Source organism: Aquila chrysaetos, chromosome Z, assembly GCF_900496995.4.
Source record: "Aquila chrysaetos chrysaetos chromosome Z, bAquChr1.4, whole genome shotgun sequence".
NCBI lineage: Eukaryota > Metazoa > Chordata > Aves > Accipitriformes > Accipitridae > Aquila > Aquila chrysaetos.
In genome coordinates this window covers 61,843,272-61,866,991 of record NC_044030.1, presented here as the reverse complement: position 1 = coordinate 61,866,991, position 23,720 = coordinate 61,843,272, and the positions used below count along the sequence as shown (strand labels likewise).

At 42.2% G+C, this 23,720-nt stretch overlaps 1 protein-coding gene across 6 annotated transcripts in view; it reads left to right on the top strand.

Moving 5' to 3' along the window:
• The window catches only part of LHFPL2 (LHFPL tetraspan subfamily member 2), a 133,529-nt gene that overhangs the window by 100,272 nt on the left and 9,537 nt on the right, over window positions 1-23,720 (top strand). For 5 of the 6 annotated variants that reach the window (XM_030005830.2, XM_041121067.1, XM_030005831.2 and 2 more), the window contains one exon: window positions 15,263-16,048. In XM_030005830.2, coding sequence (XP_029861690.1) covers window positions 15,619-16,048 — 430 coding nt within the window. In that variant the 5' untranslated portion in view covers window positions 15,263-15,618. Of the gene's footprint in view, window positions 1-13,456; window positions 15,174-15,262; window positions 16,049-23,720 lie in introns of those variants that run through there. The other variant, XM_030005835.2, reaches the window with a different exon arrangement.

Genomic DNA, 23,720 nt, shown 5'->3' with positions numbered 1-23,720 from the left:
AATTTGGATGTTCATGTAATAGGACTGTCAGACTTAAAAATCTGCTCTATGCTAATGCTTAATTTTATCAAGTTAAATATAAATCTTTTTTTAAAAGATACATTCTTTATATGCTACCTTAATCAACTGAGTTTATAGTATATTTTTAAAATCAGCATAAGTGCTTTTGAGAAAGGTGCAGTAATGGAAGTGTTGCAGTACCCCCTGTTTCTCGCTATCAATGCAAATATGGCTTATGTCTACCAAGACAGGGAGGGGAAAAAGGCAAATAGAGGTTTTCTGTGTTAATTGTTTCCATGCCTCGTTTGTCTTACAAAGGCATTGCTTGTTCTTGAGTGATTAACTACCACATAAGTACAGCACCAACAAACTTAAATGAACGCTTTTTTCTCTGTTGTCTCAGAAAGAAGAAGAGAAAATGGACAAGTCATCCTTGTTTTTCTCAGTATGGTGCTGATAAACAGTTATTTTTGAATGGTTTCAAAACCATGCTTAACGTAATTCCTGCCTTCTAAGCAACATTCTTATTTGTTCATCATAATCATAAGGGCATGACTCTGCAGTGTGATGTAAAACTTCTAAGTCCTAGCAGCTGTATTGAACCTCTTGAATGCTTTGCTCCCTCAGTTCTAAGAGTTTCAATGGCAGCCTACCCTTAGGAAATTGGGTTGTTTGGGGTCTGCTAAATGGATGTATCCAGTTTTAGCCTAACCCAAATTGTCTTCAACAGCATTCTTCTGTGCATGTCTTCCTAGTATTTTCAGGAGACAAAATATAGTTTAAATTGCATGGAGGGATGACTGCCTGCCTGTCCCAACACCCTTCTTAATCTTTTCCTCCCAAAGAAATAATAGTTTAAGCTTTGGATTTTAGTTTGTCATTCTAAAGGAACACGCCGTGGAAAGGTTAGACTTGTTTCCATAATTTCATATTCTTCATGGGTTTAAGAGAATTGCTTACAAGAGTTCATACGTTCCTGTTTCTTGGTCTTAGTTTAGGCTGTGTTGATTTTTTCTTTTTTCTTCCAGCACTGTATTCTTCAGTGTTGAAAGGTGACTGCTGTGTTTGATAAATTCCAATCTTCTGTATTAAAATTCTTTTTACAAATTTCCCAAGAGTTTTCAAAGGTTAAGCCATCACTGACCATTCTTTTGCACACATTTCAGTTATCTGCCATTCTTCTACAGCTTCTTATAAAATTCAGTATCACTTTTCCTAGGTCATCATTTAACATTTGTATTGTAAGACTTCTGGTTATGTTGCTTTTTGTACTGGTGAGTGATATAAAGCATCCTCAGCTCAGAGGCACCTGGAGCGAGGACACCTTCTTGTGTCAAACCTGCCCCAGGTCACGCAGAGCTTATTCTTCTCCAGTGCTGTCTAGAAGTGGTGGTGCAGCTGAGCTCCCCTGCTGGGTTTCCTTGGAGAATGGCGCAGGCTTTCTGAGTTGGCCTTCAGCAGCCAGGCTCTTGGAGCATGAAAGAGTGCATCAGTCTCTACACAGGTGCAACTGAATGTCCATCATTTCTATTGTTCCTCTTTGTGTTTTGGCACACTCTCATTGTCTTTTGAGTATAGTAGTAGTGCATTGACCTTCTCTTATGCGTGCAACTTTCCTGCACAGGTTATTGTAACCACCTGTGTTTGCATTCCCATAGTGTGCTTTGTTCCACCATGCTCTTCTTCTTACTGTTACTTTACTTCCTTACCAAGTTGCAACTGCTCCGGATTTATTTTTAGTATTTCACCTTATCTCTTCCTTGCATTTCCTTGTGGTTTCAGTACTTTTTGCTTATTGTTTCTTTTTATAGCTTCCTGTTGAAAAAAAAAATCCTTAAACATAAATATGGGTTTGAAAGCAAGGGAGAGGATTGTTTTACTAGGTATAACTGTGACCAGCTGTTAATTTTACATTTCAGACAGACACGCCTCATCTAACATAATGTGTCATGTTTGCTTGTTTGTTTGGTTTTTTCTACAAACCAACCAACTTGACAAGTACCTTTTTATACAATCTTATTGTAACAGCTCATAAAGAAACTAAAATCTGTACACAAAAGTTTTTCCACATTTGGAGAAAGGAGCTATATGCATTCTTGTTCTTCTTGCAGCATATTTCATTGCAGTTCCAACTGCTTTTAAGCCCTCGGGTACAACACAGTGTCTGTGGAATAAAAAAGAGAATCAGGGCTGTGCACGTGCTGCAAGCAGTATTTGGCTCCAGCATATGGCAATTGAGTGCAATGTTGCTGTGCAGCTGCATTGCTGCACAGTTCCTGCAGCTTCTTATTTCAACCTGCAGTTGGGAGACAAGATACTGGGCATGTCCTATGTAAACAGACTCTCCTCAAACTCTTCAAAATGCTTTAGAGTTTTTCTGATAATTTTATGTTAACCCCCCTGAAATGAATACTGATGTTCTTCCTTTGTAACTATGTATTTTGAAAAAGCATTTAAGAGTTCAGTACAGCTGCTAGGACTCATAGAAGTCTTACATCACACTGCAGAGTCATGCCCTTATGATCATGATGAGCAAATGAGAAAAATGCTTAGAAGCCAGGAATTACCCTAAGCTTGGTTTTGACACCGTTCAAAAATAACTGTTTAGCAGCACCATACTGAGAAAAACAAGGATGACTTGTCCATCTAAAATCTTCTGCCTTTTATATTCCCTTCTCTGAATAGGATAGTGATTTTGATTGTAGTGAAAAAGGAACAAAGTAGTTCTTTCCTTTCTTGGGAGAAACATGTGCAGTAAACAAACGTGAGTGTTTTTGTAGTCAGTGACACACACCTTGAACACGGAGGAGCTCAACTGCTGTTCATCTCCTGCAGCAATCTGTGTAGGTCTTGTCCAGTCCAGAGAAGATAAGCCTGTGAATTTTGGTAAAAGATAAACTGTGTTTTCTAATGCTCTATGCAGAGCTGCTCAGGCAGCATCTTAAAATATTGCTGCACAAAGACTCACTACCAAAGCAGGCATCACCAGCAGCGCAGATGCCACCAGCAATGAAGCCAGTGATGACAGCTCCACTATCAAAGCCTAGTATGTGATAAGTTTTTCCAAATATGAAGGTGAGCAATTGAGGTGGATCTTGGCCCTACATGGGCAGAACCAGTAAGGGCATAGGGCACAAACTGCAGCTGGGAGAGGACAGCCTGCTGCTGACAGGCTGCCGCAGTACTGCCAACAGCTCTGACCTAGCTGTGCATGTGTACCAACCGGCCTCTAGGCACATCCCCAGGACTGTCTGCTTTAAGAGCTTCTCATCTGTCTTCCAACAAAGCCCTCTTTCTAGGAGAGCTACAGAAGAATCTAGATTTTGCAACAGCAATTATGTCATCTCAAGTCACTTGGTGTTTTCTCAGCTTCAGTTCAGGTGAGATCATTATCCAAATGATGAGTCAGTCCAGTTAAATCTTTTGGCATGTTCTGGCTGTGCTGCAAATGGACCAGGCTCCACCAAAATGCTTTGAGAGCTTCTGCTCTGTTACTCCTCTGCCATCTTGACAGCTCAGAGAATACACAGACAAAAGTGATTCCAGGAGCAAGGACTCAAATGGTTGGTTCAGCCTGTTTGGGTTTTGTTTTTTAACTTGGGAAGCTCTGTTTTACCCTAGTGCAGAAAGTGTAGGGTACACCAACCAGCATATTTTTGGAATTTATTCTATGCAAAACACCAAACTGATCTGTCAGCTCTTATTGTAGACAATGAATTAAAGTTTAAAAGAAAAACAATACCCCCCAAAGAAATAACCCATTACTTTTTTAAAGATGCCATTCACTGAACACGGATTAATTAATTTTGTGTCCAATTTCATGTACAATTGTATTCCCTGTCATACAGATAAGAAAAGGGAGCCTGCTGTGCCATTTTGGCTCAAAAAGGTGCCAAACTGGTTATCTCCTGCGTGCGTTGCAGACACTACTCATCCAGCAGTGCTTGGAGACTGACAGGGTACTGGGTTTGCATGCAAGCTGCTTTGTTTCCATTTTGATTTATTCAGTAGATTGTTGAATTTGTAACAGAGTAACAGATTTTTTCTTAATGTTTTGAGATGATAATTTTTGAAGTTCAGCTTTTTGTATAGGTGTTGTTACTGGTTAATTCTAAATAAAATAAGAGCTCTGATGTCCCCTGATCTTTTCTCTGCTGTAATGAAAAACAGGTAAATCTCCGGATTCAACTTTTACACAGGGAGAATGGAAAGTTATTTTGTAAGGAGAGAATGTTTCCAAGCTTTTTTTACTGTAAATATACAAGATAAATCTTTAACTGTGTCAAATAGCAAGATTTTGTGCATTGTCAAAGATGTGAAATTTAGTAATAGGTAGCAGTCATTGGAAAGCATTTCAGTACGTTAAGCAATGCTTCATTAAAACCAAACCAAAACCCTGCTGGCAAAGGAAGCTAGCTGCAGATTATAGCGTTGGCCTTTTGCTCTCTACTGGCATGGTTTTGTCCTCTTCACGTTTAGTTGGTCTATTTTGATTTTTTTCTTTCTTTTCTCTCCCTTGATGCTTTGGACCAATCTCATAACTTTATTATGCAACAGTGAGAGAACATAGGGCTAAGCATCTTGAAGAAGAAAATACTGGTTTGCTCAGAGTATTCCATTTTAGGCTCAAATGGTCTTGATTATTTGATTGCTTTATCTGAACTATTAATTCTATGGTCTTAACATAACCAAATAGACAAAGACTGGCAGAAGAGCACGTTCTGCCCACCTGAAAGACAGATAAATCTGCAGCTACATGAACTAGGAAGTTTGTTCCAGAACATAACTGAGATATGTGTTTGAGCAAAATACTGTGAATGGGAATATATGCAAATGGTGGCACTGTGCACAGCTTAAGCTGTGACACTGAAAGACCTTTGTGGATTTGCGAGATAAGATTCTGAATAAAATTCTGATAAATGTTTAAATCAATATCTGGTCTGCATGACCATATTTTCTTTCCATTTTATAAATGCTGTTAATGATTTATTCGAATCTACTTAATATTGTCCGTGATGAAATGAGTTGGTTTTCTAGCAGGGCCTTTATTAGGAAATGGAAGATAAAATTTATAATTTGCAACCATGTATTTTAAAGAACCAACTAATGTTAATAATTGCCATTATCAGTTTACAAAATGCAGCGCACTGTTTAGAATTGTTTTGAAAGAGAAAGTTGCATGATGGACAGTTAATGAAACTGTTTCTTGTACTGTGTACGTATGTTGTACTTTGAATTTTGCACTGAAGTTCTATATTTATACAGAGCGTGAAATGCAACAAGGAGATCTAATAAGTAATTTTATATTTAAAGATCATTTTCAGAATCCAATTGAATGTTTGAAACTTACAGAGCAGACAGATTTTCTTAGAGCTGGTAGTATGCAGGGACTTTTTCTTAGTACTAGTTGTCTATCTAGGTATTGGGAGATCTTCAGATATGCAGATTTGATTTTGATTTATTTGCATTTCCCAAGGGGAAGATATAATCAAGAACTTTTCACCTTTTGGCAATAGTACAATCAGATGCTACACTTACACTAGTTTGTAGACTGCATTTGCTTTCAAAAGGATCAACGTCAGTGAAAGCTTTAAAAAGAAACCTCACCAACCCAATACATAAAAAGGATGTCTGTCCTGAAGTCCACTCCCTATAATATCTGCTACTGTCCTATAGCTTCATTCTCTTCAATAAGGTTTGCATGTGGGCAGAATCATCCCCTATAGGTGTTATGACTGAAGTTATGTTCTTCTCTGAAGTACAAGTAGAGAAGGCTAGTCATAGAGGTAAGTTTGTTTCTTTGCAGGTGAATTTGTATTTCCTGATAATGATGGACAAGCTGTTGCTGTGGGAATTATCTATTTCAACAGTGAATACTGCAGGAAAAAATTTAATAGTTTTAAAAGTTTAATAACAAAACTGTTTCTCAGTGACCAGGAAAGTAAAAATTACTGTTGGAGATATGATCATTTCATTTGGTATCATTTGTCCACGGTCATGGAGAAGGAAGAGTACCTTTGCAGGCAGCATGTTGGGGCTGGAGATTCAAAGTGACAGAGGAATAGCTGAGGTTTGTGTTTGAAAGATGACAAGAAAAGTGGTTGGCACAGTGCAGGGCACTGAGGAGCATATCAAATCCCCAAAGTTTTAGGGTTTGTAATGGCAGCATTCAGGTTCAGTTCCCAGTGTTGCTACAGACTTTGTTATATGACTGAGGAACATCTCATCTGGAAAACTGGGATGGTGAATAATGCCTTCTTCCTTTCATTTTTCCTATGTATCTAGATGGCAGGAAGGTGTAGTACTACATCACCTATATGCATATCCCCACACAGGTCCAGTTTTAGTTTGCTCCATTAAGAGCTGCTGTGTCACAAACCGCAGGACATCAGTGGCAGAGAGACGACAGAACATTTTCAGAGAAAGTGAAGCTGAGACGGGTGCATATGGTTTTTCCCTCTAGCCCTTTTCAGCTTTTAAAAATTTTTATTAGTTATTAATTTTCACAGTCTTATACATTTTAGGGACAGAAAAGGACTTTTATCAACACCTAGTCTAGCAAGTCAAAATGGGTAAAACATGCCAGAATTTTGTACATGGCTCAGCTTGTAGAAGTATGTCCAATCTTGGCTTTAGCAACTGGATTAAATTCTAAAATAAATCATCTGTTTCTTTCTGTTTCTTGCTCTAAAATGAGGTTTCCAGAATTTGAATTATTAGTCTAGGTTTTTCTGAGCTCTTTGCAGTGAGCTTCCATCTTAAAGTTTAGAGATCCCAACTGAACACAGTATTCCTGTAATTATTAATTAATGAAATATGCAGTTTCAGAAACATCTCATTTCAGTTCTTCTCTCTTGACCGTGGTTAGCCATTAATAACGGTTAAAGCTCACATTCAGTAGATGTTTGCAGATATATCATATGTCTGTGTTTCTCTGAGTACATTGCCTTTTTCCAGACTATATAAAAGGATTTTCATGCACTTTTTTCAAGTTTACTGTTGTATGTGGCGCCCAGATAATTTCAGATGTCTACACGCCTTTCCAGTAGGGAAACATGGCAGCCCTGATCCATCACAACCCTTTTCAGTTACCTTGAGTCACTACTGGTTCTCCTCAGCTCCACACAATGAAAAGTCACTGTTTGCTCAATGAAGGTGTTCCTGTAACGTACACAAGTTTGTATGCATTATTGTGCTGAGCTGCTCGTCTGTACTGATTACTTTTGAAGGATGTTTCACTTTCGGTTTGAATTAAGAGGAACATAAATGAATACATATATTTTGAAACACAATAGGTTCTCCATCTCATCTGTCACATAGCCGGGTAGTTTGCTTGAGCTGTACTGCCCGGATCCGAAGTGCATCCTGTTCTGCCGAAAGTGCATCCTTTCTGCACTGTGGGAACGTTAACGCATGATGAAGCTGGGGAACAGTCAACACCTGTGAGGTGACTTGCTAACTGGTGGCTTTCTGGAGGGACTAATGTAGAAGATTGTTTACAGGCATGTGCAGTGAGTAACAGCGCAAACACCTCTGGGTCTTTCCTGCTCGCAAAGGGCAGTCCTCGGGCCTGCAGGCTTAGGTCTTGTCTTAGCGGAAGAATGACCCACCCCAGGCTGTTCAGACAGACTGGAGATCCATAACCTTTGTGGTTGCTCTGCTAACGCAGCCACAGCTGTGAAAGGAGATACGGTAGTGGTTCCTTTTGAGAATTAACTGAAGCAGTGTTTCCTTCATACAAGGAACCAAGGCTTTTTGCTGGTGCATCTGCTTTGCCTAAAGGCAAATGAGGGGCCCGATATAGTGTCCCATGTTGGCCTAATTTCAACAGGAACCTCCAATAGGTGCCTTTTTCTTAAGCTTGTTTGTCCAAAACAGCTTCTCTTCCCTCCAGTTTGAGAGACTGTTCCTTCCTAAACAGTTCTGCATCTTTGATCCACTGTGTTTGCGAGGCTTTTCCTGTCTTAGTATTGTCTTTTTAGTAAGTGATTCTCCACCGTTTGCTGAGAAGTGGCATAACTGAGTCATTCTTTCCTCTCCTGCCTGTTTTTCTCACCAGCCTTGTATTAAACAATAGCCATTATATTAGTATAATAAATATCTTAATACAATATTCATAAATTATTAAGAGCAGTTCCAAATCTGTCACGATGAACTCATGGGATTGAATTGCTTTTTACAACAAGCACAGATTCCAAGTTTTTTTGGACTGATGCTCTAGCTCATGCACAGACTATTAACTATTTAAACAGCCAAAGCCTAGCTTCCTTTTAAGGTAAAAATCCTTAGTATAAAAATAGCAGGATTTGTTTGCTACCAAATATTAGTAGAACTTTCCTTCTGACTTCCTATTTTCCTTCTAACCACCCTTTCTCCCCTGCCAAGGTTCTTTAGAAGCTGTAGTTAAGAGGTGTTGTCTGAAGTAATTGCAGCACAATGAATATTTGAGTCTGCTTGACAGGTGTGATATTGCAGGGGGCTTTTGATGAGACTCTTGAAGACTGAGACTTCGGTGAGCTAGTGAGGAATCAAAGTAGGAAAGGAAACTCACGATTCCGCTCCCAGTTGGTAAATTCCTGAGCAGTTAGGCTATCACTAATTGTAGCCAAGTTTGCTCCCTTAGTGATGATTTTTGATGGGATGTGCAATTTTCTCTTGAGATAGCAACAATAGAAATACTACACATTAGCTTTTCTTAGCCTTGTAGGTTTTAATAAATTTTGGAATTGCAAAAGATCTCGAGTAAGTTTTCAAAACACAACGTAATGGCTGTAGGTTTAAGGAATTTTGTAAGTCAATAAATACGGAGCAATAGAACAAATCTCCTGCTTGAGAATTTGTGGTTCAGAGGAGATACTGGAAATTCGAGTTAGCTTGATCTCCTCTTAGCGGGGGGGCAATAAGCAAAGTTTTGTCTGGATGAGGGAAGAGGGAAATGAATCCTGTGTTTAAACCTCCCCTGCAGTTGGTCTGAAAATTTGGAAACTCATTCTTCTAGTGATTTTTCAGTGATGTATTGGCCCCATTAAAGTCAGTGGGAGTTTTGCCACAGCTTTTAATGAGGTCAGAAAGAGAATAGTACATTTCAACTGCTTTTTTTAAAAGTTGGAAATAAGTTTTATATTCGTTTCTTTTACAGTGGTGTATTCTAGAAACACATCCACCTGTAATTAGATGGCATTTTCCATAGTATGATAGGAAGAAGACCACTTGCAAGGTGGGATGGAATAACCATCTCATGCATCCTCAGGAGAACAAGTCACTGTCAGCATATTTTTTTTGTTGTTTATTTATTTATTTTTTTACCTGCTGGCATACATAGAATTTAGACATTTGCACACACAAGGGTTAGTTTAAGATCTTACATCTACAAGCTCTGCCTTTGGTAGGAAAAGGCTGAAGTAAACATACATAATACAAACGAAGGGCAAGGAAATAGGGATATGATTAGGACGCTTCAGTGAGTTTTAACTATTTTGCAAAATATTTTAGTTATATTTCACATCTTACATTGTGCCAACAGGAACAAGACTTGATGCATTGTAAGTCTACATTCCTTCTATTACCAGTGAAATGCATCTGTCTCTGAACAGAGTATGGCATGTTTTCAACAGCCTGTCACAATAATGCACTCATTAATATGCCTGTGAAGGTTTATAACAGTTAAATATTTATGAGATATGCAAATGTTTGCTCTCCTTTAATTCACAAGTGACGACTAATCAAAGCTTTGCTTTCTGTTCTTCAAGTAAGAAGCTCTGCTCTGGAATGTTGTTTCAGTAGGCAATGATTTCATGAAAATACAAAGGTAGATGGAGAGGGAGGGAATCCTTTGCTTGTTCTCTGCTGTTTGTCTGAAGCTGTGCAACCACTTCAGCCTTAAAGCACCTTCTCCTGTTTTGCTATCTGACCCTGAATATTTTTGATTACTTTGAAATGTGTTGCATTTAAAAAACAAAACAAAGACACACTGAAGTCTTACAAGTGTCCTTCCCTCTTTGTGGTCCAGGTGCTTCCCATGGTAAGTATGCACTGCTTACTAGAAACCAGTGCCAGCAGAGCTCTTTGTGGTCTGCAGAGAAAGCTTACTCCAAACCTTTTGGGACAACTTGTATTTCCTTAAGTACTAATCCTTGTCCCTGTTCTCTGGTGACAGGGGAATGTGATGAACGTACCTTTTCTTACATTTGCAAGTCACCTGTAAGTGTGTGGGGATAGAAGTGCAGAGGTGCACCTTTAGCAAAGTGGGTTGGTATTCATGGTGATATCTCCTGAGAAATGCTGCTTGGTGTCCGGTCCACTACTTTGAAGACTGAATGGAAGTCAGCAGGAGCCTGCCCCCTGCTCCTGGGCAGCAGCTCCTGGAAGAATGCACCTCCTGTGAGGGGACCAAGTTGGGGGGAGAAGTTTATTTGCTCACATTTATCACTTACTCAGAAAATGAATAATCTCTAATGCTCATCCCACATTGTCTAAGTGTTGTCACTCCTGCCTCCGTGGTTTGGTGGCTGCTTCACTCTGCCAGGCAGGGTGAGCTCACAGTTGACTAGCTTGCTTGTCCAGCAACACCTAAGGATGGAAGCTGCATAAAGAGGGAGCTCATGTCGACCTGGGGGGGGGGTCAGCGTGAGGTAACTGAGTCTTAGTGTGTGAGCCTCTTTCTGTTTGTTTTAAATAGCGAGTCTACAAACATCAACATAAATAGGAGCCACTTCCACTCTCACAGTTCAAAGCACCTTCACAGTGTTTATAACTGCTAATGAACAATGTTTCAGAGAAAGCAGAACCCATACTTCCAAGATTTGCACATTTTGGGTAATGAGATGCTCAAGCTTGTGTATTGTAAACAAGGTTTAGAAACTCCTCCATGTAGTTGTGCTTTGGACTGTAGCAAGCTTTAGAAGAAAATGTCTAATTATGCCTGGATTTATTTTATAAATTGGGACTGTTTCAGCAGTCTGTGTGGCCTTCCATTCAGCTGTTTGTTTAAGCCAAGCCAAAAGCCACTTATCTAAAGATGATTTATTCTCACTCTTGAGCTGACAAAACCAGGCTGGGAAGGGCGAAAGCTGAATTGTAGGGTTTTGTCTGAGCCCCCGTCTTCGGTCAAACCATAAGGGGAATGTGAAGGACTGGCTATAACATTGTTGTGGAAGGTACTTGCAGGTCTCTTGTACATTGCTTGTAGAACACCTTTCTAAAATAAACAGCCATGGTACGTGATTGACTCAGATTTGAACTTTGCAGCTGTTCCTTCCTGGTATGCCAAAGCAAAACCCTATAGCTCAACATCTCTAAAATCAAAACTTTAAATCAAATATTGTAATTTGGATCAGTTTCTGACTTTCTGGTTTTAGCAGTGTAAGCAAAATGGAGGCAAGTGTGTTTCTTTATCTAGGTCAGAAAAATAGATGTTATTTATTTATTTAGCATATAGCAGTGTTGTGTAGTAAAAGGCAACAGCTGAACAGTCTTAGCCAGAGACGGGAAAGTGTAACTTGAGGCAGAGTATCTGGCTGTCAAAATTGCATCTAAAAAGGAAGAAAGTTTTAGTGATATTTTAAGATGTTTTGTTAGATTAAAACAACCAAAAGATTTTTGCATTCAAGAATTCTGTTTTATTGTCTCTGGATGCTGTGAGGATCTGATGTTCTCAGTGACATCTTTTCACTGTGTTAGACTTCACTTAATGCAGAGCCTGACCATGAGCATGGTTCAGGGAGCAGAGTAAATGAGGCTGAAGGTGTAGTTTTGACCTGTCCAAGGGCTGTGCTGTCCAGCCAAGGAACAGCAGGTTGTATGGTGGGGTGGGATGGCACTGCCGAGACACTCTCACTGGGGAGCTGCCATGGTGTGCGGCTCACATGGGTGCTTGCTGTGCGGGGCGGTTTCCCTCTAGGGGCACCCGCTTCCCCAGCGTGGATGGCCTCCTTCCACGCATATACAATGGCATGCAATAGTAAAAATAGGGGGAGGCCCAAATGACTAAGGGGCGAGCCTACTGTAGTCTGTAGTCTGCTTCCTCAGTAAGAATTATTTTGAATGTGTTAATACCAAAGGGGTTAAAGAACTGTTGTATGTTTTGAATTTGGGTTGTCAAAGCAAATATTTTGACAGTCGATCAGAAGTGGATATTGAGTGGTGTGAAGAACATACAGTTCTGTCATGGAAAAAACTTGTTGAGGGATGGAAGACTGAGAGGAGGAGTAAACAGCCAGCTTTCAGCCTCACAAGGGCCTAGCTTGAGTTTCTGTTGAGCAAAAATGGAAGAAAAGGGGTGAGCAGAGTGCTGGAGGGAAGCTTCATGAAGTGCAGTTATTTAGCACAGTCTGTAGCTGGAAAGGCTTCAATGTATGGCACAAACATACATGCACAAATGTGCTGTTAGAGCCACGTGAGAATTGGTTAGGTTCATTTGGAAACTCAAGGTGGGGTGTGTTGGAAGAAAAAGGTTAAGTACGCAAGTGTGAGTGAACTGTAACTTATCTCCAGTACTTCATCTGCAATCATTCCTTGCCAAGTTTCACAAAGAAGAAATGCAGCTTCCCCTCCTCTGGTCTATGCAGCATCCTACTTCATATGTTTCTGTCTATCTGCCCACAAAAAGGAGTTGTAGGGGAGTGGCACTCCCATTCGAGGGCATTACTAGTGCGAGAATAAATTTATGCAGAAATTCTCCTGTTAATAGGGATACGTTGCTCTGGAGATACGTTTTGTACCAGAATGAAGTACTCGTTACCTGGGAAAAGCTGAATTGTGAAGGTTTCATTGGAAAGCAAAGTATATTGTGTTGAACTGTAGTTATCAGTGACATTTACTAACTTTTAGGTGCTGTGAAGTTTCCCTGTGTTGCAAAACAGGGAAGTGTATGTTCCAGTGAAGTCCTGAGATTTGACACAATCTCCATATCATCTTTAGACAGGCTATTTTGCTTATGCAGTGACTTTTCTGGAGATACTGTGTTTTAAAATGTTAGTGCAATTTATTCTTGCACTTGCATTTCAAATGGAGAAGAACGCAGTGGTTTGGTCTTTTCTTCTGATTCTAATATAGCATCCCACGTTTGTTATCAGTGCCATGTTTTTGTGGCTGCCAGTGTTCATCTGGAATTTCCACCTACTTAAGTAAATATGAACTTTGTTCTCATCTGTGTTCAATAAGTGGTATTTTATGTTTAGCAGGTACAGAATAAACAGTAACAGCTATGATGGGTGTTCAACTCTTATGTCCCTTGCACCTCAGTTAGAATCCTGGAATTACAAAGATGAGGAGTTCACATGGGTGTGGTGCTTGCACAGAAATACAGATTCTAGAGCTTTTTGGAACTTCTTTTAAAAAATAAAGACATTTTCTCTTAAGTTCTCTTTAATCGTGCAGATGACATCAGAAGAATGTAGGTTTGTTGTGGACATTTCCTACATTCCAGTTGTGATTTGCAGTGGAAATACTGAGAGAATTAACTTTTTTTTGGCAGGCTGACACGTCAGCGTTCTGTTATTACAAAGGGTGTATTCGAGTCATCGGTATGTCAGGTTGCTTGAAAACTTCATGCTTTCCCCCAGAAAATGGAAAATGAGCTGAACTGTTATCTCAGTATGGCTAAAAGTACAACTAAGTGTTTTGCCTTTTTTTAAGGCCATGCTGTAACATCAAAATAAGGGATACAAAATTCACTTGTTGGCACAGCAGCTTAAGTCCATGTATCTGCTAGTACTAGAGGAGTCTGCAGATCTAGACAAGGAAGAGAAATGCGGATAAAATCTTGCAGATGATTCACGAGGACTAGTATAGGAGGGAGTAGAAATTGCTGGATGAAATTCTGGATATGTTGAAGTTGTGGGGGTGTGTTTCGTTTTGCTTTCAGTGGGACTACGATTCAACCAGTGGGCTCAAAACTCCTAAGAAATTAAATACCAACCCCATGACAAAGCTAAAAAGAAAATTGGGGATGTCTGTTTTTCTGGCATCTGCTGACCCCTTTCTGTTCGGCAGCAGTGCAGCAATGAGGTCCAGGTATGGTTCTCAACTCTCTTGCCTCCAGTTCAATGTCAGTATTTTGGTTTTTGTGAGGAAAACTTGGAAGTGCTATGTTCTCATCATGGAGGGGGTAATGTGAGGGCATTTCCTGCTCCCACCCTTGCTTTCAGGCAACACAGTTTCAGTTCAAGCACAGAGGCATGTGCAATGACCCATTTGTTATTTTGAGGCCAGTATTTGGAGATGCGTTGGAAGTATAGTGATCTCTGATTGCCTTTTGCACTAAGATAAGTGTAACTGAGAATGTCATCAGCTACTGCTGAAAGGCAGCATAAAGGCTCGGGGAAAGCCCTAGGGAACATTTTCCTGCAGTCCCAGCATGCACAGGGCTGTGGAAGGGGGTAATTGAGAGGAGTCAGGAATCTCAAGGCTGACTGGCAACCCCTCTCACCGGGGCTCTTGGCCACTTGGCAGCGACTGAAGCATTTTTCTGCAGATTCCTGTTTACAGGGGCATAAGTCACAAGAGGCTGCTGCTGTTGGCATCAGTTCAAGATGAGGTGTGTGACATACCTGCAGGCAGATTGCTTTTCTGAAACACTGGTGCAAAGCTGGATACAGAACCCGGGGAAGCACCGCTCCTGCAAAACCCAGGCTTCAAAGGAATGGGCTGTGTCACCACATCGCAGGGCGGGCTGTCCCCAGCTGCAATGCTGTTCACCTCCTCTCAAGGCTGGGGTTGGCTCAGCTGCAGTCAGCAGAAGCCCAGAAGGTTGGAACAAGGTTCCTTCATTGCCCCTTGCACCCAGGTGCCCACGGCACATGGAGCTGTGCCTGCCTTCCTTTCTGAAGGCATGCTGTGCTGCCTTCCTAAACTGAAGGCAGGAGCAGCACGTCTGTGAAACTGCTTAAACGTGTACGAACATTTTGCTGGGTAACTGCCAGCAACGTTGGTAATTTCGACCAGAGGAAGATGGTGGGGGCGTGGTGGCAGGAGTGGGTGGGACTGCTGGGTATTACTGAGACCTTTGCTTGCAAAGGGCTTGACAAACACCCGCGGTGGGATGGGGCAAAGCAGATATGTACCTTTAAGTACGGGCTGGGTAGCGGGAGATTAATCACTCCCCTGGGACAAACCCAAGAGGTTTCCAGCAGGCTCTGTTTGACCGGCCCTTGTTAGAGCTTTTGCATGTAGATGTGGGTCTGCCAGAGATCTTGGCTCGTTGTGGGGGCGGAAACGAAGACTTTTTTCTCACTGCTGCTGTGTTGTCTCTTTTTTCTTGTAGGTGTGTGATGTCAAAGAGTGGGCAGTCCTTGCGGCCTCCCCCGCCAGCCTGCAGCATCATGTGCCAGTATGAATATTAAGAAAGAAAAGCGTACTTCAGAGCTCATCATCCCAGAAAGAAAAAAGGAGGAACTAAACAGAGAGAACAAATGACTGTACTGCTTGCAAAACTTGGGGCCGGTCACTTTTTCTCCTGAGAAATTTCATCTTGGCCTTTGTGAGAGAGCTGAAAGAGCAGGCAGAGCAGCCACAGTGATTTTCTTAGAGTCCTTTTTTTCTTTCTTAATTTAATTTTTCCCCCTCGTGCCTGGATTTCAAGACTGTCAGCTGTACTGATCAGAAGCACTGAACATCAATATGTGTCATGTCATTGTAACATGTCGGTCGATGCTATGGACTCTCCTGAGTATTGTGGTGGCTTTCGCAGAGCTCATTGCTTTCATGAGCGCAGACTGGCTGATTGGCAAAGCAAAGCCTTCAAGCTCTGAGGATGTGGACAACAGAACGGGAGGGTCGCAGGAGCCTTACCATCCAACGCTGGGCATCTACGGGCGCTGCACCAGAATCTCCCACATGCAGCTTTCTAGACGAGACACGCTTTGTGGTCCTTACGCCGAAAACTTCAATGAGATTGCCAGTGGGTTCTGGCAGGCAACCGCTATTTTCCTAGCCGTGGGAATCATGATTCTCTGTGCTGTGGCATTTGTGTCTGTCTTTACTATGTGTGTGCAGAGTATTATGAAGAAAAGCATTTTTAATGTCTGTGGGCTGCTACAAGGGATTGCAGGTACGTGTACTTTGAGAGCAACTAAAGATTTTAATTTTGGGGCCATTCAGCTGAAGAAATATAGCAATTCTGTCCTGTCTACAGACAGACTGCATTAGGCAGACCCAAAGCAGTTCTATATGCTGGTGTTTATTCAAACACAAGTGAAATTTATAGCTACACAGCATGTAATATATTGACATTGGCAGCAGAATTGCAGCCTGATGTGTGCCAAAATGAACTGACCAGTGTTGCTTTTGTTTGCTGTTCAGTTTTTTCTCTCTGTTTGAATTTCTTTCAGTAACAAAAACTTCTCTCCTTTGTTACCAGCAGAGAGCAAAGTTAATACTCATGTTAAGGCAGTCTATCTCCCTCTCGCTACTTTAGTAATTTTACCATGGACTGAAGGCAGTTCTCTCAGTGTCTCAGAGGCTTCATGACTGTGGTGAGAGCAAATACCACCCCAGGGATAAGAACAGACTGCAGTCGCACACCCAGTTCTCCAGTCTTTCATGCTAAACAGGATCCTTGAAGGCTGTGAGCTTGACAAGCGATACCTTATGATAAACCCTTCCTTTAGCCAGGTTATTGTTCAGCTGCAGTTACACAGCCCAGTGAGCTTATCTTTTCACTGTCCAAGTATCAGCTGTTCTTTGCCTGAAAAGATGAATTAGTTCTAGAGATTTGGTGTTTCTGCTTACAGAGATGAAATGACTGTTAGTAAACTGACACTGGACAGCCCTAGTTAGAGAAGTATTTGGCTTTCTATACTTGCCAGTGAGCAGTGGGGAGAACCTGTCCCATGTGCAGGTTTTCATCTTTTGTGCTGTGTGCGTGTGGTCATCTGGAGGAGAGTGGTCTTCTGCCCTACCTCTGGCAGCCCTCAGAGACCTGTGAGGAGGGAGGGAATGAGCAGGGCCACATCCTCTTTCCCTCTTAGTGGTGCTCTTAAGCAGATGTTTTCAATTCATAAAATGGTTTTGTTACAACAAAAATTAGGAGTTTTAACTTGTTTGCTCAAAATGTGAATCCGGCTTCTCCCCTCTTCACCTCCACTGAGGTGGCCAAACATGTCTGTGCTGGCTGTACCTAGACTGGAGGTGTAATGATAGGTGTTCAAACCTTTATCAAGCTGGTTGGTTTCACTTGCTTAGTTGAGACCTAAATTAATCTTATTCTAAAGACATGGGGAAGTAGGCAAAAACTGAATTTGCTGCCTGCTGCAGCCCTCTGGAGCCAGCACTATGGTCCGGGGACCAGCTGACACTGGCTCCTGAAGCACTAGCATGGTGGCTTTCGCCATCCTCCACTTCATGCATCTTCGGTATAAAAGTGTACTGCTTATTTCATGTCACCCACAATGTAAGGTTTGTGCTTCTGGGGCAGAATTAGATCCTTAAGTTGGCTCAAGATTCTTCTGTTCACATGATGGCATACAATTAGCAGATGAATGTCCTTTAGGTAAAAATAACAGGTTTTGCTGTAGTTGCTCCTGGTTTACAGAATTTGCCAGAACCAGTGTGACAAGGAGGCAGCTCTGCAGTGCAGATTAAGCTGGGGAAGGTTTTAGCTCTTTGCTTTCTTACCCTGTACTTCAGAAATAATCCATGAAACCTGTTTTTCAGGAGATTACATTACTTCTTTTCTGTTGGAGGGGTATTTATATGGGAGAGATTGGTTAGCAGCATAAGTAGATGTTTGGCATGTCAGACTTGGGTCTGTTGAAAAGATAACTTCATTTAGAACTCTCATACCGTCTCTAAATATCTAGTCTAACATCAAGATTAGCAGGAACTAGGTTCCTGTGTCTTAGAATACTGTTCTTGAGACCATGTATTCATGAGAAAATATGTGCAAAGACAGTTTTATGTTTTATTAGCAAACCAGCTGTACCTGTAATGGGACTGGTGGCCTCAAGAATTGAACAACATGGTCAACAAAGCATTTCTTACATGTTAGGGGATAGATCAGTCCTTTTTGAGCTGTACTGAGGATAGAAGCACTTCCTGTCTTACAATTCAGATAAATGACACAGCATGAAACCAGGTAATAGAAGGGTCATGTTACTGAAACTGTTGCTGTGAGTACACCTGCCAGTATTTGCAGCTGGGTGTCTTGTCACTAACAGCTCGTTTTCTCAAGATTAGTTTTATTGGGTCCACTGCTACTTTTGTGCCAGTAGCATTACAGCATCTGCTTACGTAGTTGAAATTATTTTCCTTATGACTTATCACAGCTGTTAATTTCAACTTTCCCAGTTCCTGAGTTTGGAAAATGCTTAAGCAAGTTGTTCAAGAAGGACAGTTGTCGGCATGGTTAATCCGTACAGGGATTATTACAGCTAGACTAATGCCCTGAGCAGAGAACAAGATACAGCCCTCCCTTAATCATCTTAAGCATAAGATCATTCGTTCAAATGTGATCAATTATGTTTTTAATAAGTGTAGGAGAATAATTCACAAAATCATTTTGTTTATCAGCCTATATCAGTCCAATATTTGCAAGTATGTCAAACATCTCATTTTCAAAGATGAGATGCACCCATGGTAGAGTCATCTACAGGAACTCAGGATCTTGCAGACTTAATCTCATTTAAAATCTCTATATCTTTGCAGTGGAGATTTAATATAATTAAAAACATACAACAAGTTAATTTATTCCTGGAATTCATCATGAAAAAACAATAACAGACACCGGATATATCTTTCCAGTCTAGCAACATTGGTTGTGACCTGGATGAAGCCTATGGTGAAATTACAGAGCAGACAGCAACATCTCTTCTGTTATGGCCCTTGGACAAATGTGCAAACTCTCATTTAGGTCAACGGGAAGGAGCCACACACATATCTGGTCCACAGAGGGTTGGGTTTTTTTTGAGAAAATTAGAAATACAAAGCCATAAAGGAAGAAACTATGACTCTTGTTTCAACTCCTGTAATTCCTTTGTTACAGAGCAAGACCTTCTACCACTTATTTTCAGACTGCAGTGCCTTTCATTCTGGAGCTGTAGAAACAGTAATCACTAGGCCTGGTTTTGGAGATGTTTGAGGATCGTTTCATCTGAAAAAGCATCTTTTCTCTGCAATAGAGATTGCAAAGAATAGAGCCGTGTAATTAAATAGATAATTACTACCCAGCAGCAAGTAGACCAGGCAGACTTTCATTTTAATGTCTTTTTGGGGAAAGTATTCTATTTTTACAGTCTGTGAATCACTTGAAATGCAGAGGGTAGAAGAGGCAGCATGTTATTATATGGTAGCTTTTAAGAACCAATTCAAAGTAGATTTTCACAGTAATCATCTAGTTACAGGAAGTAAATAATTGGCGATCCCCTATTGACATATCTTGGTATGTATATAAGCTAGTTGTATATGTGTTTACAAACCTTATTTGGGCTTGGGTACTTTACTTTGGTGCTAAGTAATATAATCTAAACATAACCTGTCCTCAAAGAAGGGTGGGGGGCAACTTAGTACAGAGCCTAAACCAGGTTTGGCTACTGTCTCTTGACACAGTTTGCTTCATGAAGTTCATCATCAACAACTTCGCTTGGCTTTTTTTTTTTTAACCTCTAAGGGCACAGCCAAGCAGAGCTGGCCCCCACAGCCAGCAGCTGCCTGACTTGCAGGTGGTCCACACCCTGACCGCGTGGCAGGAGGCGGAAGCTAAATTAGCAGCGCATATATTATCTCAGCCGCAAAACTTGAGCAGGCCTCTGTGTTTCTTTGTGGGGAGCTATGCCATCACGTGCCTGGGAAGGCTTTGGGGAGAGCAGAGGGGAAAGGGTGCTGGTGTGTCAGGAAGGCAGCTGGGTTTGGGAGTTCAGTTTCTGTTACTCCTGCTTGGCCATGCTGGAGTGGGGCTGCATTGCTAGGTTGATTTATCAAAAGGGGATAAAATAGCTCCTCTTCTCTAAAGTCTTTCCAGAGTGCTGATGGCTTCATCTGGGAGGGCTCTCGCAGGTCACCCCCTTCTTCCCACTTTCTCTGTTCACGGTCCGCTGTCTCCTGGCTCAAATGGGGCTTGACTAAACAGGTTTCTGACAGAAGCACGAAAGAAAAAAGCATGTAAAAATTGGGTTCCATCGGTCGGGAGACCAGCTGTGTCCCAGCCACACACCGAGGGGTGTCTCTGGTTTGTTCAGGTGAATGCATGGCTGCATTTTGCCATCGTGTGGCTTAGCAGACTGGGCTGCTGGCAGTTACGCCTTCAACAGATATAAGTCCAGTCAGATGAAGCAGAGGTTTGTATCTTCAAAGGCTGCTCCAGGTGGTCTGGGAGCATTAGGGTCCCCCAGCCACTTTGTCGGAGTCTGCTTGGGCCCAGATGCTGCAGGTCTGGGCTTCCCTCCCTCACCCCAGCAGTTTCTCCTCCAGCATTGCTGGGGGATGACCCGCCTTCTTCCTTTCCAGGGTCTGGGAGGCTGTTTTCTTCCCCTGGCACTTGTCCGGCTCAGTCCGAAGCAATGAAGTCTCTTCTATGATACTTTCTCTTTTCAGGTATCTCACAAGCTCTCCTGCATTCATTCTTCTGTCCTTTCCATGATTTCTTATTTTTTTCTCCTTTATTACTGTTCCTGTCTTCTCCTGTTCCCTGTGCTGTGGTATCTTGCAGGGGGTTCCTCCATCAGAAACTACTGCAGTACCTGGGCAACAGTTCAGTTCCAGGAGTGCAGCTTTACCGTCAAGGGCAAGGAAACTTCTCCACAGTTTTCTAAAATGAAGAGGTGCAACACAGTGTGAAGCCAGCTGTGTCTGTAACAGTCTATCTTTGCTGCTGGAAGAGTTTTACATCTCTTGCACTAAGAAATAGTTCAGCGTGTTATACTTATTGGTCATCGTTTCCATTTGGGAGGCTGGGTGATTAGGAAGATGGCCTGAGCAGAGCGTGATGGGAACCATCTGAAGGGGAAGAGATCGGGAGCTGCTTGTGGGGCTGTATGAAGTAGGATCCAGCTGTGCAGGGTGGGCTCGTGGTACGTGGATGGTGTGGCTGCACGCTTCTGGCTGCTGGAAGGTGAGGAGGCTGTTGGGAGTTGTGGAGGAGGAAGCTGAGGAGGAAGTGGGATGTCGGCCAGGACTTTCCTAGGAGAGGGGAGAAAACACAGAAGGAGAAGCAAGCTGCTGTGGAGGGGGCATGAGGCTGCTAGAGCTCTGTGATGCTCAGAGCATGACGTGAAAGGTTATGATGGTTGCAGAATAATTTAGTTATTCAGTTGTAGGCAGCAGCGTGCTGTAAGAAAGCATTGTTTTGTCTGAGAAAGAGCCAAACTGGCGAGCAAGGAAGAAAGCACCTTGTGAACTCAGTGTTGCTGCCTGTGGGCAATGGAAGCTGTTGCTCAGCTGGGGAGCCCAAGCAGTAGTAGGAGAGCAGAGCGAGAGTGGTTTTGCCCTCGAAGGCAAGGAAGCTTCTTGTTTGTCTTTGTAAAACGCAGAGCATGCATTTTTCAAAAAGCATATTTCCTCTTGGATTCAGCTCAGAGTTTTTCTTTTCTGATGCCAGAATTCTGAATTCTTGGGGTGGGAAGAAAGAAAAAAGAGCGGGGGGGGGGTGGGGGGGGGGAGGGGAGGGTCTAGTGGAAATCCTGACAGTCTGAACTGCTTTTGCTGTCTGCGGTATGGTGCTTCCTGTAACCTATATGGCCAAATGCCAGCACGACATCTAATACACACTTGGCTGCTGTAAGTTCAAGTGCAGGGGACTGCTGTGTTGGAATATGGCAGGGAAGGAAAATTGAGTTCAAGTGCTAAATTGCTATTGAGCCTGAGGGAGAGTATTAGTAACTTCAAAGAAATAAAGCAAAGATTTCAGTGTTTTGTTACATTTGGTGGTCAGCTCATCTCCTGCACTACCAAGGTAGGCACGTTGGAACCAGTAGACACCCAGCAGATTGTAAGTAGAATAGAAAAATAAACAAAAATTTCAGGTTTTCAGTGATCAAGTTTGGCAGCTGATTTTCTCAGCAAGCATAAATCTCTTCCATCAAACAGTGCTCAGTGTGAGACACTCATGCTAACCACTGAGAAATGTTTTACTGTGGCACCTGTGCACACTGAGGTCCCTTATCTCCACTGGTGTAGGTGAGACGCCGAGAACTTCTTTACACCCCTGCCCTGGTGATCTGGGGTAAGAGAGTGCTAGTTGCCCCCCAGGAGGCCAGGGGGATAGCGGGAGGGTAGCAGGGCTCCCTTTCCACTGGATTTTTGCTTCCAGGCCTCAGAGCCGAGACTGATGCTGCTGTTTGTACATGGGATGCAAACGCTAGGAGAATATTTAAACTCAACAAATGCTGTGTTTTCACTCAAATGCAAGAAAAAAGATGAAAGTGGCTCTTTCAAGATGGGGGGATAACTTATGCTTAGCTCCTGTCTTCGGTGCGCCTGGTGTGGTGGTGAAGGAAATCTGTGGGTTTGAGTTTTGCTTCCTTCCCCAATGCAGATGACCCACGCTCTGCTGCTGTATGACCCATGAAGCCACACAAAATTCTCCCCTTCCTGCATCCCCCTTCACCTTTTCCTTCTTGCTAAGCCTTAGTTCCCCTGCAGCCCTGCGGTCTTGTTTGTGCTGTGGGATCAGTATTGAGGGAATGTAATGCCATGAAAAAGATGGCTTGCAGCCCTTTTACCTCTTTGCTTAAGCTGAGGCAGGTTGTTGCTTTGGCCTCCCTTATAGAGCTGTGATTGGGAGGTGGGCGTTTTCATTTCCTTTCTGCCAATGTAGCATAAGCAACTGATGGTTTGAAGAGCATGGTGGTCACTGGTCGAACAGCAGTGGAAAAGGTTATGGTGAGTGGTGTGAAACATACTGGGTCTTCTCCTCTGTTTCTTTCATGGACAGAATAATTGACATGGCCTGATATTTTCTTCCCTGACTCAGGAACCTCCTGAATTGAGTTTCTTCCATTCACAATTGAGTTTCTCATTTAGCAGCTTCAAGCCTTTTATTGGGCCATCCTAGATTAAAAATATTCAATGCTTCATTGGCTTTTAAGGTAAAATGTGAGAGTGACCAGCCCTCGCGGCTGTGCCTGAGCAGTGGCCCTATGAGTGGAGAGATTTTGGTTACCTCTGCATTGCTGAAAACTTGTAAACATTTGGCTTTTCCCCTTTAAGGCGCTTTATCTTGACTTAATTGCAGGGTTAGCATCTGCCGCACAGGAGGCCCTGTAGTATGGTGACATGACTCCACATGGCTGACAGTCAGCAAAGAGGCAGAGGTGTCATTCAGTGCTTGGGACTGATCTTACTTAGAGTCTCTGCATTTCCTTCCCTCCCAACTAATGGGGACTCTCAGCACATACATAAAAATTATTAAAAGCTAATGGCAAATTTGTCCTCCCCTCTTCTAAAAACAGGAGTCTGCAGGTTCGTGCTTTGTTACAAAGAAGTCCAGGCAGTTAGATCACACCGATACCAAAAAAAGCAAACCCTGAATCCCCCATGTGATGTCATTCTGCCAAAGCAACCCACATCAAGCTGATAAACTGACTTATTTTTGGCTTTTCATGTAGGTAGCAAAATATATGTAATATACTCCCACCAGTAGCCCCCTGCACTGTATTCCTGTCCCTGTTTCTACACCCCAACATCAGTAATGCCATTAGAAGTCTGCATAGGTTTGGTTATGAATGAGCATCTTTGATTTGCTTAATAAATGGGAAAAGACGCATGAGCAAATGGTATAGTTAATTTAC